This window comes from Eptesicus fuscus, chromosome 11, assembly GCF_027574615.1.
Source record: "Eptesicus fuscus isolate TK198812 chromosome 11, DD_ASM_mEF_20220401, whole genome shotgun sequence".
NCBI lineage: Eukaryota > Metazoa > Chordata > Mammalia > Chiroptera > Vespertilionidae > Eptesicus > Eptesicus fuscus.
In genome coordinates, this window is record NC_072483.1 from 17,744,114 (window position 1) to 17,761,899 (window position 17,786).

A 17,786-nucleotide genomic window follows, 5' to 3' on the forward strand; every position below is an offset into this window, starting at 1 on the left:
ACATTATAAGAAAGAATCTATCATAACTGAAGAATATAACAACTAAAACGAGAAGTACATGGGAGGGAATCAACAGCAGATCAGATGATGCAGAAGAATGGATCAGCAATCAGGAAGACAGGATAATAGAAGTCATGCAATTGGAAGATTAGAAAGAAAAAAGAATTAAAAATTATGAGGATTTTTTAAAAAATGAGAATAGCATAAGGGATCTCTGGGACAACATCAAGCATACTAACATTCGAATCATTTGAGTTTCAGAAGAGAGAGAAAGGGACAAAAAAACTATTTAGAGAAATAATGGCTGAAAACTTCCCTAACCTCATGAGGTAAATGGGCATCCAAGTCTAGGAAGCAGAGAGTCTCAAACAAGATTAACCAAAGAGACCCACACCAAGATACATTACATTACAATTAAATTGTTAGAAGTTAAAGGGAGAGCATCTTAAAAACAGCAAGAGAAAACCAACATACACAGGAATGCTCATAAGATTATCAGCGGATTTTTCAACAGAAATTTTGCAGGCCAGAAAGGAGTGGCATAATATAGTCAACACGATGAAAGGGGAGAATCTACAACCAAGACTATTATACACAGCAAGGTTATTAATTCAGAATTGAAGGAGACATCAAGATTTTCCCCAAAAAGCAAAAGCTAAAGGAGTTTATTAGTACTAAACCAGCATTACAAGAAACGGTAAAAGGAATTCTTTAAGTGGGAAATAAAGGTCAAAACCAGAAATAAAATATGCGAAAGAAAATCTCACTAGTGAAGGCAAACAATGGTGAAGATAGTAAACCAACCATTTATAAATCTAGTATGAAAACAACTAAAATGGCAATAAGGACATACCTATCAATAATCACTTTAAGTGCAAATGGACTGTTTCATTAAAAAAAAACAGGGTTACTGAATGTATTTTTTTTTTAAAGACTTACATATGAGACTCACTGCCTATGTGAGACTCACTTCATATCAAAGGACACACACAGATTTAAAGTAAAGAGATAGAAAAAGAGACTTCATGAAAATGAACACAAAACCAAAGAAAAGCTGGGATGGCAATAGCTACTAGTATATCGGACAAAATAGACTTTAACCAGTTAACTGCCTCACGTCCAAAACGAAAACGATCCCGCTTGCATCTATAGACACTTATGGCGTACAAAGGGTTAAAACAAAAGCTATAATAAGAGAAAGAAGGACCCAGCTATTCTATTTTTGGGTGCTTATCTGAAGAAAACAAAACACCAATTAAAAAAGATATACACACCCCTATGTTCACTGCAACATTGCATACAATAGTGAAGAAGATATGGAAGCAGCCTAGGTGTTCATCAATAATGAATGGATAAAGAAGTGGATATATATATATGTACAGGGTGAGACAAAAGTAGATTTACAGTCCATATGGAATATAATACAATAACAAATAAATAATAAACTGTTTTTGCGTATTTCCACCCTGTGTGTGTATGTACATGAATATTACTCAGCCTTGAAAAAGAATGAAATCTCGCCATTCGTGACAACATGGATAGAACTAGATGGTATTATGCTAAGTTAAATAAGTCAGAAAAAGACAAACACTGTGTCATTTCACTTACATGTGGAATCTAAAAAACTAAACAAACAAACACATAGATACAGGAAAACTGATAGTTGCCAGAGGGGGAGGGGCTGGGCAAAACGGTAAAAGGGGTTAAGAGATACAAATTTATGACCTAAATAGGCCACGGGGGTGTAAATTACAGTATGGGGAATACAGTCAATAATATCTCAGCAACTTTGTACGATGACAGATGGATATTGGCTTTTTCGTGATCACTTTGTAAGCTATATAAATGTCAAATCACTATTGTGTACCTAAAACTAATATAATACAATATGTCAACTAAACTTTAATTAAAAAGAGCTTTACATTCCAAAATATAAAGTAGACATTGGGGGATGGGAGTAGATGACACAGAGAATTTTGACATTGATTTTTCAGATGTCTTTAAAAATAGTCATTCCATCCTTTGTAAACATTTGCTTTTAACATACAGGGTAGGTTTCTCTTGAAAATGTTAAAAGATTTATTACAGCCCTACATTATTTTGAAAATCTAGAATGTGATTATTATTCAAAATTACAGTCTTCTCTTAAGTCTAAGAAGCTGTAGCTCTGGAAGAAAACTCTTAAAGTCATAGTTCTTGGAGTCAGGTAATCATGGTTGTGATCATAGGCAAACTTTTTTTTTTCCTTATCTGTATGTAAAATAATATCTTTCTTACAACACTGACCACATACTAAGTACTAAATATAAGTTAGTTACCTGCTTTCTTCTCCCTTCTGCTTTTACTAATATACTCTCTAGTGGCCTCAGTGACTTATCTGGGCTCACAAAACCAATACATGTCAAAATTAGTTGAAACTGAGTATTCTGACTCTTGTTTAGGACAAGAATATAAAATCTCCAACAAGTAATATCTTTAATTGTCAAATTGCTGTATAGTGTTCCATTTCACTTGGCTATTTTGTTAAAATGTTTTCATTGCTTTTAATTTTAGGCCACTGAAAGGTATGATATATTTGATCCACGACAGTTTATTTCAGTCCAGGAATCTACAGTGGTGACAAGGACATGGGACTCCTCCTTCCAGATTCCAGATGGTTCAATACAATTGACATCCTGGCTGACAACTGTGAAAAAGAACCTTGGATTATTTTATTTTATTTTTGTGGGACACCACAATCCAAAATCCATAGAACACATCAGGTAACCTCTCTTCTTAAGAAAAAAAGTTCCTTTCTTTTGTTCTTTTGTTTTTGTTTTTGTTTTCTAAATCTTACATATAAAAAGCAAGGTGCCAGGGTATGTTAAGTAAACCTTTCCTCCTTAGTAAGCTTATTGTTTTTAGAATGAAACAATTAACCTTGGTACTGAATATAATCAAGGAAGACATGCTCTTTATTCAATTGAGTCTACCTGTGACTTTAGAATTTATTTCTCTCTTTTTTTTCTCTCTCTCTTTTTTAAAACTTTTCAGATATATTTGCCCCCTCGGTTTTATCATGAAATTTTTGTAAATACAGGAAAGTTGAAAGAGTTTTACAGTGATTAAACATATAACCACTCCTAATTCTACCATTAACATTTTATCGTACTTACTTTAACCTGCACTTGTTCACATATATCCATTCCTCTGTCTAGCCATCAGTATATCTTAATTTTTTTATACATTTCAAAATAAGTTGTTCTTGTTCTCACCGCAAAAAAAATTGTAATTATATGAGGTGATGGATTATGTTAATCAGTTAGCAATATATACTTGTGTTATATTATCATGTTATACACTTTAAACTTATACATGATCATAAAGCTAGAAAAAAAAAGTTGTTTACATCAACTTCTGCTCTTCAAGTTTACATTTTCTAAAATGACAGCTAACTCACTAAAAACATGAAATAATTGGCATCTTATCTGCTTGCTCTCCTACGGAGTCCATATACTAGAACCTCTGGTAACGTGTTGTTTGGCATTGAATCACATAAATCAGGAGAGAGGGTTGTGTGTGTGTGTTTAAATATATTTTATTGATTTTTTAGAGAGAGAGAGTTAGAAACATCAATGAGAGAGAAACATCGATCAGCCGCCTCCTGCACACCCCCTACTGTGGATGTGCTCGCAACCAAGGTACATACCCTTGACCGGAATCAAACCTAGGGTCTTTCAGTCCACAGGCCGACGCTCTATTCACTGAGCAAACCGGCGAATCGAGAGAGTTTTAAATTCTTGATTCATAAAGCCAAACTGTTGTTAATCCAGATGTACAACTGTATTCTGTATAAAATGTTGCTGTTTATTTCTTTAATATTTCGTAATTGCAGGGTATTTTAAGAAATTTAGAATTTGAGAAATCTAGACAAAAGCTATGATAGGAAAATATTTTCTGACAGGATGATATTTATATTATTCATTTATAGAAAAAAATTTCTAATGTTATCTAAATATACATTTATCATACCCCAACCATTGCCTCCCATCTCAATATGGCTAATGTTTCTTAAGAACTTTCACAAGTGGTCTATGCATGAAAATCACCTCATGCCATTATTGTAGTTCTTATCTCATTGTATTGATTTTTTTTCTTTAATTTGAGCTGGTCTGGCACTAAACTGTTTATTTCTTGAAAAACAGGAGTTTTGCTTTTCTCTGGGTATACTCAGCATTATTTCTGGGACACAGAAAGTACTTAGTCAATATTATGTAGTAACTCAATGTAAGAAATGTTAAATTAATTTTTTTTCTTTTCTTTTTTCCTAAGGCTTCAGGTTCCCTGTAGAATTCTAAAATAACCTTTGCTGATGAGGATGTCTGATATTGTTACTGTAAAAAATGAAACTGAAACAATGAAGGATTTGGAGGCAGAAGTGAAAGATACAACCAGAGTTGAAACTCTTACCAAATCAGAGAACTATGGGAAGATTTTAGCAGAGAAGAATGAACATTGTATTGACAACAATATTGATTTTCAGGTAAACAGGATTTTTCTCTCTGGATACAAATGCTGAATATTCAATATATAATTACCTTCTTCATAGAAAACTCACTTTCAGGATAAGTTGGTCTGTTGAGATATGCTTATCAGCCAGTTTTTGAGCCATTTGGATTAATTAGCTTGTGGGATCTAATTCTTTTATTTTCTTGTATCCTGTAATAATTTTCATTTCTGTGTGGCAATACTTTTTTATTGGCTTTATACATTTTTATTCCACTCTGCCCCTAATCAGTATTGTTTGAGTTCAGAATTTAACCGAAGAGCTCTTAGAGGTTAGAAGAATAGTGAGATGGGAACTGCAGAAGTTCTTTTGGCAAAAACAGCCTTCAGGGGAAGCTATCAACCATGATTGAGAAAAAAGATTGGAGAGGACAAAAAAGCCACTTAAGGCTTTTGATGCTACACATATATGATGACTAGAACTAACCACTGTGAAGGCTTTTAATTCCAGGCATAGAAGGAAATTGAGGAGTTGGTCAAGATTCAAGATAGGTAAAAATTGTTTCAAGTAGTACTTAAAGTATTTAGTTCTAGGTGCTCCAGCAAAGGGCCAACAATTTTCAAACAGAATTTACTAAAACTCTATTGTGTTTTATTTTTTAAACATGATTTGTGAGTTGGAAAATGGAACAGGGCTCAGCTGAGTGCAGTTTCTATTTCACAGGGAGTCAAAAGAAGGCCCTCCCTAATATTTAACTGGCGATGGGCTGGCCTGGAAGTTCCAAAACTGTTTTAGACAAATGGCTGGAATGTAGGCTAGATGAAAATGGGAGCATCTACCAATAGTCCCTCCAGCATGTAGGCCCCAAGGGAGTCAGACTTATTATGGTGACTCAGGGGTCCCAGAAAGAATGTTCAAAGAGCCAAGCAAAGCTGTAAGTTTTCTTTTGACTAGACTCAGAAGTCCTAGAATGTCACTTCCACTGTTGTCTTTTGATGACACATGTCAATAAAGCCAGTCAAGATTCAAGGGATGGGGAATTGGACCCTTATTAAAGGTAGTCCCTTAGTTTACCACAAAAAGTTATCTTAAAATACTATCTTTAACACTTCTGTTTTAGTTTAACCCTATGAATATAGAATTCTACTTCTGGCAGAAATATTCTATAATTCTTTCTGTAGCCTAAAGACTTAGGGCTACATGCTAAAAATTATACCTTCATTTTTTATAAGTAAAGAAGGGTCTTTTTAAGGTTATTTTATTCATTCAGTCAGAAACTTTTTATTACCTATTATGTGTCAAAATGATAGCAACTCATATACCTATAAAAAAGCAGGCCTATTGGTAAGTATAGTCAAGTGGTAATTATCTAACAAATTGGGAGGAATACTATCTTTTTTTTCTAGTCATTCTTAGTAATAGCACTTCTTAAAACAAAAAAAATTGCCATGCCTGTAGTCAGTACACTGAGTGATGGCAGCATGTCAGGATCCTGGTTGAATCAGAATATCTGCTAAAATCTTATTGCATTTCTGATTGAAATACTAAAAGATTTTCTTTTAGTCTCTTTTCTATTCCTGATGTTCACGCTTCCAGGCTATGCTTATCAGACAAGCGATTAATTTGGATTATTGCATTTCCTCCCAGGTCTGTTGTGTTGCTCTTATCTATCAGTATAAAAACATTTTAATGACCACTATCACTAGAATATAGCCCAGTTGTTGGTACTGTAGGAAAGTTTCATGCATTCTCTGAATACTTATGGAAAACCTATTCTATGCCAAGGAAATCATTATAATAAAGAGCTAATGTGCTAATGGTCAGGACGCCGTAACGCATAAGGAACGACTGCAGGAGGCTGCCTGCTTGTGCACGGCGGGGCATTGCTCTGGAGACAGGCGGAAGCAGGGAGGCGCCCGGAGGAGGTGGGACCATCCAGTGCTGGTGAGGGCAGGTGTGAGAGCCCAAAGCACCCCCCTACCAGTCCTTTGCCACCCACTGTACTCAGAGCACCCTGCCGCCCACCTGCCAGGAGAAGGAGCACAGCGCAGCAGGTGGGAGGCTTCCATGCTTTCCTCTGGCGCCATGACGGGCATAGCCGCTACATTGCTCCGGAGATGAGGCAGAAGCGGGGAGATGCCTGGAGAAGGTGGGACCAGACTGAGGCGACTCGAGGGACTGAGGGCAGAGCTTGAAACAGTCAGAGAAGGACAGAGGGGTCGGGGGCTGGGCCAGGTGCGCTGGAGCTCTGCGTGGAGAGGTTCTGGTGTCAAGGCAGGGCAGCAGGTGGGTGGGCGGTGCCGCGCGATTTCGTACACTGGGCTCCTAGTATTATAGTAAGCAAAAATAGGCATGGTTTCTGCCATCATGTTCCATATAGCATGGTGACTGTAAAGATGTGAAAGAGAATATGATAATTCATTTTATGTTCATCCATTGAATGCAATATGCATAGTTTACTCAGATGTTTATTAAGAGTGTACATGTGAGACTATTTACTCTGCTTGGAGCTTTTGAGGTCCAAGGATGCCTCCATGTTAAGTGTCTGGCAAGGGACTTAGAGTCTAAATAACTTATACAGAAGAGATTTTAAGTAATGGATATTCAGAATAGAAGTAGATAAAACTAGAAAAAAATTTTTACCTAATGTAATGTAAAATAAAATCAACTGGTTACCTTTCAATTTACGCTGGTGTTACCTATTATAAAATGTCTTTTTTCTAACATACTACTTAGGTATTTCATCTTTCTTTGGTACCTCTAAGATACTGCCTAAAAGTTTAATTTTAAATTAGAACTATTATTTTTACTCAAATTTAGATGTGTGCACCAATTATAATGTAGGTTTCCTATTAAGAATTTTGAATAAACCAAGTATTTCTTTCCTGTCATTCCTGAAAGTCAGCTACCATGAATATAACTTATATATATTGTCTTGCTTCAACATAGTAATATTTAAAGTGACTTAGGATAATGGAAATGTTTTCCTGAACAACCGTACATTTCATCCATTTCCAAGTCTTAATTTCCTGACTGTCCCCTTAGTAGTTTATTTAGAAAAAACTCATTTTTAAATGAGTGGTTGTCATAGCTTCTTTTATACCATGAAGAAATCTTACGATTTTGTACTGTCTATTAAGGCAAGTATTTACATCCTATATAATAAAAGCCTAATATGCTAAGTGTCCGGTCGTTCGGTCATCTGTTCAACCAATCAAAGCGTCATATGCTAAGGCCGCTCAACCACTCACTATGACGTGCACTGAACACAGGGGGCAGACGCTCTGACTGGTAGGTTAGCCTGCTGCTGAGGTCTGGCCTATCAGAACTGAGCAAGATGGGCCAGACACATCCTGGAGCCCTCCCTTGGTCCCTCCCAAGCAGGTCAACATCCCAAGTTCCTCCCTGACCCTGATCATGCACAGGTGGGGTCCCTCGGCCTGGCCAGTGCCCTCTCGCAATCTGAGACCCCACTGGTGCACGAATTCGTGCACCGGGCCTCTAGTAAAAAATAATTTCTTCAAACTAGAGAGAGGCCAGCAAACATTAGACCTCACCTTGGATGGTTCCAACTAGAGATGATCTCAGAGCTCCTTGGCCTTTTCTTTTATAAATAATTCTACCATGTGATGCAGTACTCTTTAAAAAATATTAGTTGTCTTTTATATAAATTTTAGGACTACTTAAGAATTTCTTAAGACTACTTTAGAGCTAATTCAAATAGTGTGTGTTAATGTCAAGAAGATAACTTTCCCACATAATTGCCTGAAGTTGTTCTAAACTGTTGATGATGATCCCAAATAATTATGAAAAGATTTTTTGCTTAGTAACTTTTCTACTGCCATACACTATTTCTATTACAAACTTTAAGTTATATGTCAACCTTTCTATGATCATTAGGTATTTGGAACTTTGGGTTGGCAAGGTGTCAGACTTCTAAATCCAGAAAAAATTTAATATGTTAGACTACTATTAATTTTTAATACAGGATAAATGGGGTGGGGATTGCTTTGTTTCCCTTTGTATAACTTATTTGTATGGCCTTTATTGTGTGATTTTTTTTTCCTCAGAGGTAGATTTCTCAGATTAAATTTAGGTAAATTGTTGATTTTTTACTGTCATTTATTTGAAATATAAAATTATGAACCTTGTGTTCTGCTTACTGATTAAAGATTCAAACTCAACTTTCTCACTTTTTTTAAAGTTGTATCTTTGTACTTGGCAAATGCTTTGTCTGGGGGTATTCATCTGTCTATATGCGCATATAAACATGATTCAAAGCATATTTTGGAAAAGTTCAAACAAACCCTCTCCTCATAAACTATTTGTTGAACAATAGGATGGCCAGTTCAAATTGTGTTGGTAACCCTTGTTGTGGAGGAAAAAAGAGAACTGATTTTTGTTAACTAGGCTTTATATGTCAGAATGCATGAACAGCTTCATATATATATATATATATATATATAATCTATTGAAGTGGGTGTTTAATATATTCTCAGTTTCTATAATAAGACCTTTGATAATTAAGATGAGACTTTTACATCAAGTTCTTTTGCATTTATTTAAAAAGGGAAAGTAAGGGATAAGAAAGCAATGCCAATCCAATAATATTATCAGAAAAACTCAGGGTACAGGCCACACTTCTCCAAATTCAGGTAAATGGGATAAAAATGCAAAGATGTTTCTGTTTAAAGGGTTGAATAAAATCTGTCTATTTAAAATCATAAAAATCTTAACTATTTTGCTATTTGTCTAACACAGTGGTTGGCAAACTCATTAGTCAACAGAGCCAAATATCAACAGTACAACAATTGAAATTTCTTTTGAGAGCCAAATTTTTTAAACTTAAACTTCTAACGCCACTTCTTCGAAATAGACTCACCCAGGCCGTGGTATTTTATGGAAGAGCCACACTCCAGGGGCCAAAGAGCTGCATGTGGCTCACGAGCGGCAGTTTGCCGACCACGGGTCTAACAGATAAAAATGATGTATGTAATTTAACTGGTACATAGTTAGAGCCTAGCAGTGGTAGATGCTATTTGTAATATACTATTGCCGTTGCCAGGTGTCTAGTTGGTTAGAGCAGGCATCCTCAAACTACGGCCCGCGGGCCACATGCAGGTGTTTTTGCCGTTTTGTTTTTTTACTTCAAAATAAGATATGTGCAGTGTGCATAGGAATTTGTTCATAGTGTTTTTTTTTTTAACTATAGTCCGGCCCTCCAATGGTCTGAGGGACAGTGAACTGGCCCCCTGTTTAAAAAGTTTGAGGACCCCTGGGTTAGAGCATCGTCTCATACACCAAAGGTTGCAGTTTGATTACTAGTCAGGACATGTATGGTAGCCAACCAGTGGATGTTTCTCTCTCACATTGATGTTGTTCTTTCTCTCTCTCTCTCTCTCAAATCAATAAAAACATATCCTTTGGTGAAGATTAACAAATAATGATTATTATTATTATTATTATTATTATTACTATTCCAATTGTTTTATTATTAACATTAGCACAACTATATGGCTCCTCAGATTTTATTATCATGCAATATAGATTCTTTTTCCTTTGATAATAAAAAGTAAAGATTATTTCTTTACTTTCCCCCAAATTGCAATGGAGTAGTTTTTGTTCTTTGTATTAAGTTCCCTATCTTTATAGTCCTTTATTAATATTTAATAATAGCAACTTTTTAAAAAGTCCACTATTCCAACTCAAAAATTTGTTTTTTCTGTTATTCCGGTGGAAATTATCAACCTGACCTCTGTTGTTTTCACTGCTCCTTACCTTTGGCTAGATATTTAACACTTTAATCTACACTAATAAAAGAGAAACATGCAAATAAACCATCACTTCGCTACACCCACAAGCCATGCCCACCAGCCAATCAGGAGTGAGTATGCAAATTAACCCAATCAAGATGGCAGCCGGCCATGGAGCTGGAGCAAGCAGGAGGCTTGGGTTGCCCAGCAATGGAGGAAGCCCAGCTTCCCGCCCTCCCTGGCCGGCCCTGTCCTCCACTCAAGGCTACAAAGTTTCAATTATAGAAGATAAATAAATCCCAACAAAAATGGCAGCGGCCACGGAGCTGGAGCTGAGCAGGAGGCTTGGGTTGCCCTCGGTGATGGAGGAAGCCAAGCTTCCCGCCCTGGCCTCCACTCAAGGCTACAATGTTTCAAATTATAGAAGATAAATAAATCCTAGATACTTGCTTCCAGCCAGCCCTGGCCTCTGCTCAAGGAGGCACTGAAAAATAAAAGGGGGGGGGGCTGGGACCTTGGGTCACCAGTGGGTAATCGGGCCAGGATGGGGCAGCAGGGGCCATTGGGGGTAAGCAGTCCAGCAGGATGGGCAGTTGGGGGTGAGCAGGCCATCAGTGGGGGTCATTTGGAGTTGAGCAGGACAGCGGGTGGAGCAGTTTGGAGTGAGCAGGCCAGCAAGGGGGAAGTTGGGGGTGATATGGCTGATAGGGGATGCATTTGGGGGCGAGCAGGCTGGCAGTGGGGGGGTGTTGGGGGTGAGCAGGCCAGCGGGCAGAGTGGTTAGGGGCAATCAGGCAGGCAGGCAGGTGAGCGGTTGGAGCCAGCAGTCCCAGATTGTAAGAGGGATGTCCGACTGCCGGTTTAGGCTCGATACCTGTATTCCAGCAGTAGGACATCCTTCGAGGGGTCCCAGATTGGAGAGGGTGCAGGCCAGACTGAGGAACACACCCCACCTCACACCACCCCCTGTGCACAAATTTCATGCACCAGGACACTAGTTTATTATATTCTCCCACATAATTACTATTAGTCCTTACTGTTACTTTGAAAAATAGTTTGAATTAGTACACTCTTCAAGGTGTATTAAGGGCCTTACATGAAAGGCTGTTAACCATTCACTTAACCCTTTGCACTCGCTTTTTTCTCGAGCTGCTACCGATGCTAACTGTGTCGAGTCATACTCGACATCCGAGTGCAAAAGGTTAATTTTGTTCATAATTATTAAAATTGAAATTGATCCTCTTTTTGTAATAAGTTAGATATATTAATTGAGTGATATATTTGTGGTTATTTTTATGCTATCACACAATGTAACTCAAGGATTATTGTTATTTCTTAGCAATACAATAAATCTCATGGTTTATGATGTCAGTACTTTTGTTTTTCTTTCCTTTGACCATAATGAAACATTAAGTAGACCTAACTACCTTGTTTCCCTTGTTATTAGTTGTAAAGCTCTCTGGTTTGGAGTAGCAACTAAGATAAGATATTTTGAGGATTCTTTCAGATTCAGATTCTGAAGTAAATTTTAAATCTGTTTAAAGTTAAACTAAAGACCAATATACTGAAATCATTAAACAGTTTTGTTTCTCTTTGCTTTCAAATCTACAGGGCAGTAAATAAAAAAACAGTTGTATGTTTATTGTAATATTATACCTTAACCATTTATTATTCATCCTGTTTTTCTCCAAACTAGTAGCAAGTAGCTCTAATGATATATTAACATAAGGTTTATGCTGAAATTCCATTAAGGATATTTCATATTCTGTACCCAATTATTGGCCTAATTCTAGCCCTATACTTTAGTATCAAACAATGAAAATTATAAATTGAGGGCTTTGTCCCTAAGCCTTCTAAATTCTAATTAGCATCTTTCTAGAGTAGTAAATGTCTGTTAAACAAGCTGCTAAATTTTCACTTTGACAGTGAAATTCCATTTAAAGTGAAAAGCAAAACTATAGAGAAAATCAGTGAATTCAAAAGTCAATTCTTTGAAAAGATTAACAAAAGTGATAAACCTTTACCTAGTTGGAAAAAAAATATAGACTCAAATTGTTAAAGTAAAAAATAAAAGAAATAATTGGGGGCATTACTATCAATTCTACAAAATAAAAAGAATTATAAGAGGGTACTTTTGAACAGTATGCCAAAAAAGTGGATAATCTGGATGAAATGTACAAATTCCTAGAAACACAAAACCTAACAAAGACTAAATCATGAAGAAACAGATAATAGACCTTTAACTAGTAAGGAGATTAAAGCAGTAACCAAAAGTCTTTCAACAGAGGAAAACCCTAACTCTGATTTCATAGGTGAATTCTACCAAACATTTTAAAGAACTAATAACAACTTTTGTCCAACTTTTACACAAAATTTAAAGAGGAGGGAACTATTTCTAACTCATTTTGTGTGGCCAGGATTACCCAGATACCAAATCTAGCCAAAGACCTTTCAAGAAAGCTATAGACCAATATCCCTTATGATCAGTGATGCAGAGATCTTCAACAAAACACTAGCAAACCAAATTCAGCAGCATATTTAGAGGATTGTATGCCATGACCACGTGGGATTTATTCCTGGAATGTAAGGGAGATTCAACATATGAAAATTGATCAATGAAATGCATATTAGGAAAGTAAAGGGGGGGAGAAAATTGATGCAGAAAAAGCATTTCACAAAACTCAACACTCATGATTAGAAGGGAATTACCTCAGTGTAAGAAAAGCCATGTATGAAAAATCCACATTGAACATTATACTCATTGATAAAAGATTGACACCTTTTCCTCTATGACCAAGAACAAGGCAAGGATGCTTGCTTTCACGACTTCTATTTAACATAGTACTGAAAATTCTAGTCAGAAATTAAGCAAGAAAAAGAAAAAAAAAGGCATTCAAATTGGAAAGAAGTAAAATTAACTTATTTTTTTTTCTTTTTGGCAGATGACAATCTTACTTGTAGGAAAGCCTTAACCCTTTGCACTCGCTTGCTTTTTTCTCGATTTCTTTATTCTACTCGGGATTTAATTTTTTAAATACCCCAGATTTTACAAAGCGCGGCAGTAGAATAAAAAACTGGAGTTTCTTTTCATACAAACTTATTTAGTTGGATTTTTTTTATATTTCAAATTATTGATACATTCAAAGAGTATAAAAAGAGCTGCTACCGATGCTAATCGTGTCGAATCACACTCGACATCTGAGTGCAAAAGGTTAAGGTTCCACAAAATACTGTTAAAACTAATAAATTCAATAAAGTTGCAGGGTATAAGTTCAGTATGCAAAAAAACACTTGCACTTCTCTACAACAGTGAACAAATCTAAAGAGGAAAAATACAAAAGCAATAGCATTTACAATAGCATCTATAATCTATAAAATAAAAGTGTAATATGCTAATTAGACTAGACAGCCAGACGACCTTCCGGACAAAACTGTTGTTGCAAGGGCCAAGGCACCTGCCTCGGCTGCAAGGGCCAGTGCTGTGAGGGCCGAGCCCCTTGCACGAATTTCGTGCATTAGGCCTCTAGTGAAAATTATAAAACATTGCTGGAAGAAATTAAAAATGGCATAACTACATGGAAACATGTCCTATGTTCATGGATTAGAAGGCTTAATATTGTTAAAATGTCAGTACTACCCAGAGAAATCTACACATTAAATAAAATCAAACTCCAAATGACATTTTTTGCAAAAATAGAAAAACCTATTCTAAAATATGGAATCCCAAAGGACTTGGAATAGCCAAAACAGTCTTCAAAAAGACTAAAATTCACGAGTCACACTTCCTAATTTCAGAACTTACTACAAAGCTACAGTAAGCAAAATAGTGTGGTAGTAGCATAAAGATAGACATATAGACCACTGGAATAGAATAGAGAGTCCAGAAATAAACCCATGCATATATGGTCAAATGAAATTTGATAAGGGTGCCAAGACTATGGAGAAAGGGTTGTCTTTTCACAAATGGTGCTGGGAAAACTGTCTATGTGCAAGAGAATGAAGTTGAACCTTTACCTAGCACTATCCTATCCAATAAAGAGGGAATATGCTAATTGACCCTCATGTAATCACAAAGATGGTGGTGCCCACAGCCAATAAGGAGGGAATATGCTAATTGACTGCCACACCCTCAAAGATGGTGGTTCCCACAGCCACAAGATGGCAGTACCCAGTACCCTCAGCCCCACCTGGGCAGCAGGTGCGTGGCAAGGCCGGGCCCGCACCCAGTCGGGTCCGGCCGCTCCGCGCGTCGCCTTCCCCTGATCTCTGGGTCGCCTCCCGCCCCTGATGATTCCCGGACTATGAGAGGGGGCAGGCCTGGCTGAGGGACCCTCCCTCCAGTGCATGAATTTTCCAAGACCCTAAAACGAAAGAGCTCAAATAGAAGTCTTAGAAGAAAACATAAGGGAGAAATTTTATGACTTTGGATTTAGCAATGATTTTTTACATGTGACACCAAAGGAGCTAACCAGGAGGGCTTTCTCTGTCCCCAGTCCACCTCCAAGACACCCCTATCTCCCAGGAGTATCTCCTATAAACTGCACACCCACGAGGGAAGGGGACAAGGAGTTGAAGCTGCCAGAGCCATTTAAAGTTGACAACTTTAAGGAAGCAAATGGGGATGACTGCAAAACCACAAAACAGACCAAAGAAGGTTGCTGAGACATCCCCCGCCCAAAAAAATTCTGCATCTCAACAAGCTCCCATTGATAGGCCTGTGAGGATGTAAGATGCATATGCCTAAGAGAAACACAGCAGTATTTGTGAAGGAAAACAACCATTAAACTGTGGAAGCTACTCTAACCAAATGATTAGGGAAACTGGACTCCCTGCCTCTTGGCTGTCTTCCAAGTGCACAGGCCTTCTGTGACATGACAGCAGAAACATACAGCCCAGAGCAGTGCCTGGCTCGTCCTGGTCCCACAGGCAATGGGAAGAAAGCCACTGAGCCAGTTCACTTTCATCAGAGAGGGACCTTGACGTTTCTAAGAAAAGAATCAAAACAGGTCTGAGGCATGACCATCAATGGGCGCCATACCTAGTCCTTAGGAACTAACTGTGTATTTGGGTTCAGGGTGGGTGGGTTTTCATTTGAAACCCAGGGTCATCTGTGGATGTTATCTCCACTACCGTCACCCTTCATGGAAGAAGACCCTGAGGAAGAAAATGCCCCAGAGAGGAATGTCCTCTGTTGTTAACGCATCTGATGACATTTCTTCCCAAAAACATTCTGAGTTGGCAGGAAGAGCTCAAGGTAATGATCAACCATTTTGGAGTTAGATTCATAGAATTCAAAGAGTTACAGCTAAAAAGTTTTTAAAGTTGAGCTGAGCAGCCCTTCCATTTTCAGAGATCTGCACCTAGAGATCCAGTGGCACAGCCAGGACTCAATCCTAGCCTACCTCCATGTGCTTTTTCCAGACTACCCTAAAAGCATCATCTGCGTTTCAGTGTATATTACGGTAAACTCAAGCTCTTTTTGCTGAGTCTTATAGATGCTAAAACACTTGCCGAAATCTGCAAGAGATATTTATACATCCATGTTCATAGAAGCATTATTCACAATAGCTAAAACATGGAATCCATCCAGATGCATCCATCAACAAATGAAAGGATATTCCATTGTATTGAACATTATTAAATAATACCCTCAAATATGCAATATTATTTAGCCTTAAAAAGGGAAGAAATTCTGTAGCAATATGCTACAACATAGATGAACCTTGAGCTCATTATGCTAAGTTAAATAAGCCAGTCACAAGAAGACATACATTATGACTTATATCAGGTACTTAGAGTAGTCAAAATCATGGAGAGTGGTTGCAAGGGGTTGGGATCAGGGGAGAATGATAAGTATGTTTAATGAGTTCAGAGTTTAAGTTTTACAAGATGAAAATAATTATAGATATGGATTGTGGTGATGGTTGTACAACATTATGATTATATTCAGTACCACTGAACTATACACTTGAAAATGGTCAAAATGTTAAATTTTATGTTGTATAAATTTCCCACAATAAAAAAAAATGGGGAAAAGGTGAAAGGTGTGGTTTAAATAATAAAATCTATTTGAGATGGGTGGGTAGGCGGAAAGAGATCAACCAAAGAACTTGTATGCATTATACATACATGTATAACCCATGGACACAGACAGTAGGGTGGTGAAAGCTTGGGGCGAGTGATGGGAGCAGTCTAGAAGGGGTCAGTGGGGGAATAAAGACTTAATTTTTTAAAATAATTATTATTTAAAGCCAAATCTAGCTGTCAAATTGACACCAAAAATATAAAACAAAGGTTATTTTCTTTAATAAACCAAACTTGTTTTCTCTGCTTTGTTATGTGTGCATGTGTGTATGGTACGCTTTCTGGTATATATTATGTAATTTCGGTTCTTTGCTATTTGAGATGAAATAGTGACTTTTATTGAATAATGCCACTTTGGCAGTTTATACTTTACTTATGAAGTAGTGTATTAGTTTTTTATTGCTGCAGAGCATATTACCACAAACTTGGAGTGTAACACAATACCCAATTATCAACTCAGTTGTAGATATCAGATCTGTAGATTAGAAATTAGTTTGGGCTCAAGTAACCTCTCTGTTTAGGATTTCAAAGGTGTTGGCTGGACTGGGCCCTTACCTGAAGACGGGGGAAATTTGCTTCTGGGCTCCTTCCAGTTATTGGCAGAACTCAGTTGCTTGCAGTTGTGGGTCTGAGTCCACATTTCCTGACTGACTATAGTCGAAGGGCCACTGTGCTCCTAGAGGCTGCCTGCAGTCCTTCTCACAGAGCCCCTCCATCTTCAAAGCAAGCAATGGTGTGTCAGTTCCTTCTTGCCCTTTGAATCTGACTTGCCTTTCTGCTCACAACCAAAAAATGCGGCCCAACTAGCGTAGATCAGTGGTTGAACGTCGACCCATAAACCAGGAGGTCAAGGTTCGATTCCCAGGTTGCAGACTCAATCCCTAGTGGTGGGTGTGCAGGAGGCAGCTGATAAATGATTCTCTCATCATTAATATTTCTATCTCTCCCTCTCCCTTCCTCTCTGAAATCAATAAAAACATTAAAAAAAAAAAAAAACACGAGTAAATTGAAATAACTTGACTAGGGTCACCTACTAATAAGCAAAGCCAGAAATTTAAATCCAACTCTACATTTGAATACGGTTTTTACTTGACAGTTAATCATCTCTTTTATTTTAAAAATTTTTATCAGAAAGTTATGTACCCTGGATACTTAAATTGTAAGGAATTGAAGCAGAGAGCAGGAGTAAGTCACAAATTATTTTCTCTTCTGCCTTTTTGCTAGCATTCATCTATTGATTTTCTCCCAGTTTCTCTTCAAGTCCTTTCTCTATGTAGTATAACTTCTTTTAATTCTATTTTTGGATATGAGCTACAGTTAGAAATTTTCTTGAACAAATTATAGAGTAAATCGAAACAAAAGATAATACCAACATGCAGAAGCTCTTAGACCGTATGGCCATGTGTATATGTGGTGTATACAAGCTATTTTCTTCTCTGTAAGAAACGGAAATTCCTTTTTCT

At 37.2% G+C, this 17,786-nt stretch overlaps 1 protein-coding gene across 4 annotated transcripts in view; it reads left to right on the forward strand.

Moving 5' to 3' along the window:
* R3HDM1 (R3H domain containing 1) overlaps positions 1-17,786 on the forward strand; it is a 196,589-nt gene that overhangs the window by 69,652 nt on the left and 109,151 nt on the right. For 3 of the 4 annotated variants that reach the window (XM_054722824.1, XM_054722821.1, XM_054722822.1), the window contains exons 2-3: positions 2,554-2,762; positions 4,312-4,522. In XM_054722824.1, the coding sequence (XP_054578799.1) occupies positions 4,352-4,522 (171 nt within the window). In that variant the 5' untranslated portion in view covers positions 2,554-2,762; positions 4,312-4,351. Of the gene's footprint in view, positions 1-2,553; positions 2,763-4,311; positions 4,523-17,786 lie in introns of those variants that run through there. The other variant, XM_054722823.1, reaches the window with a different exon arrangement.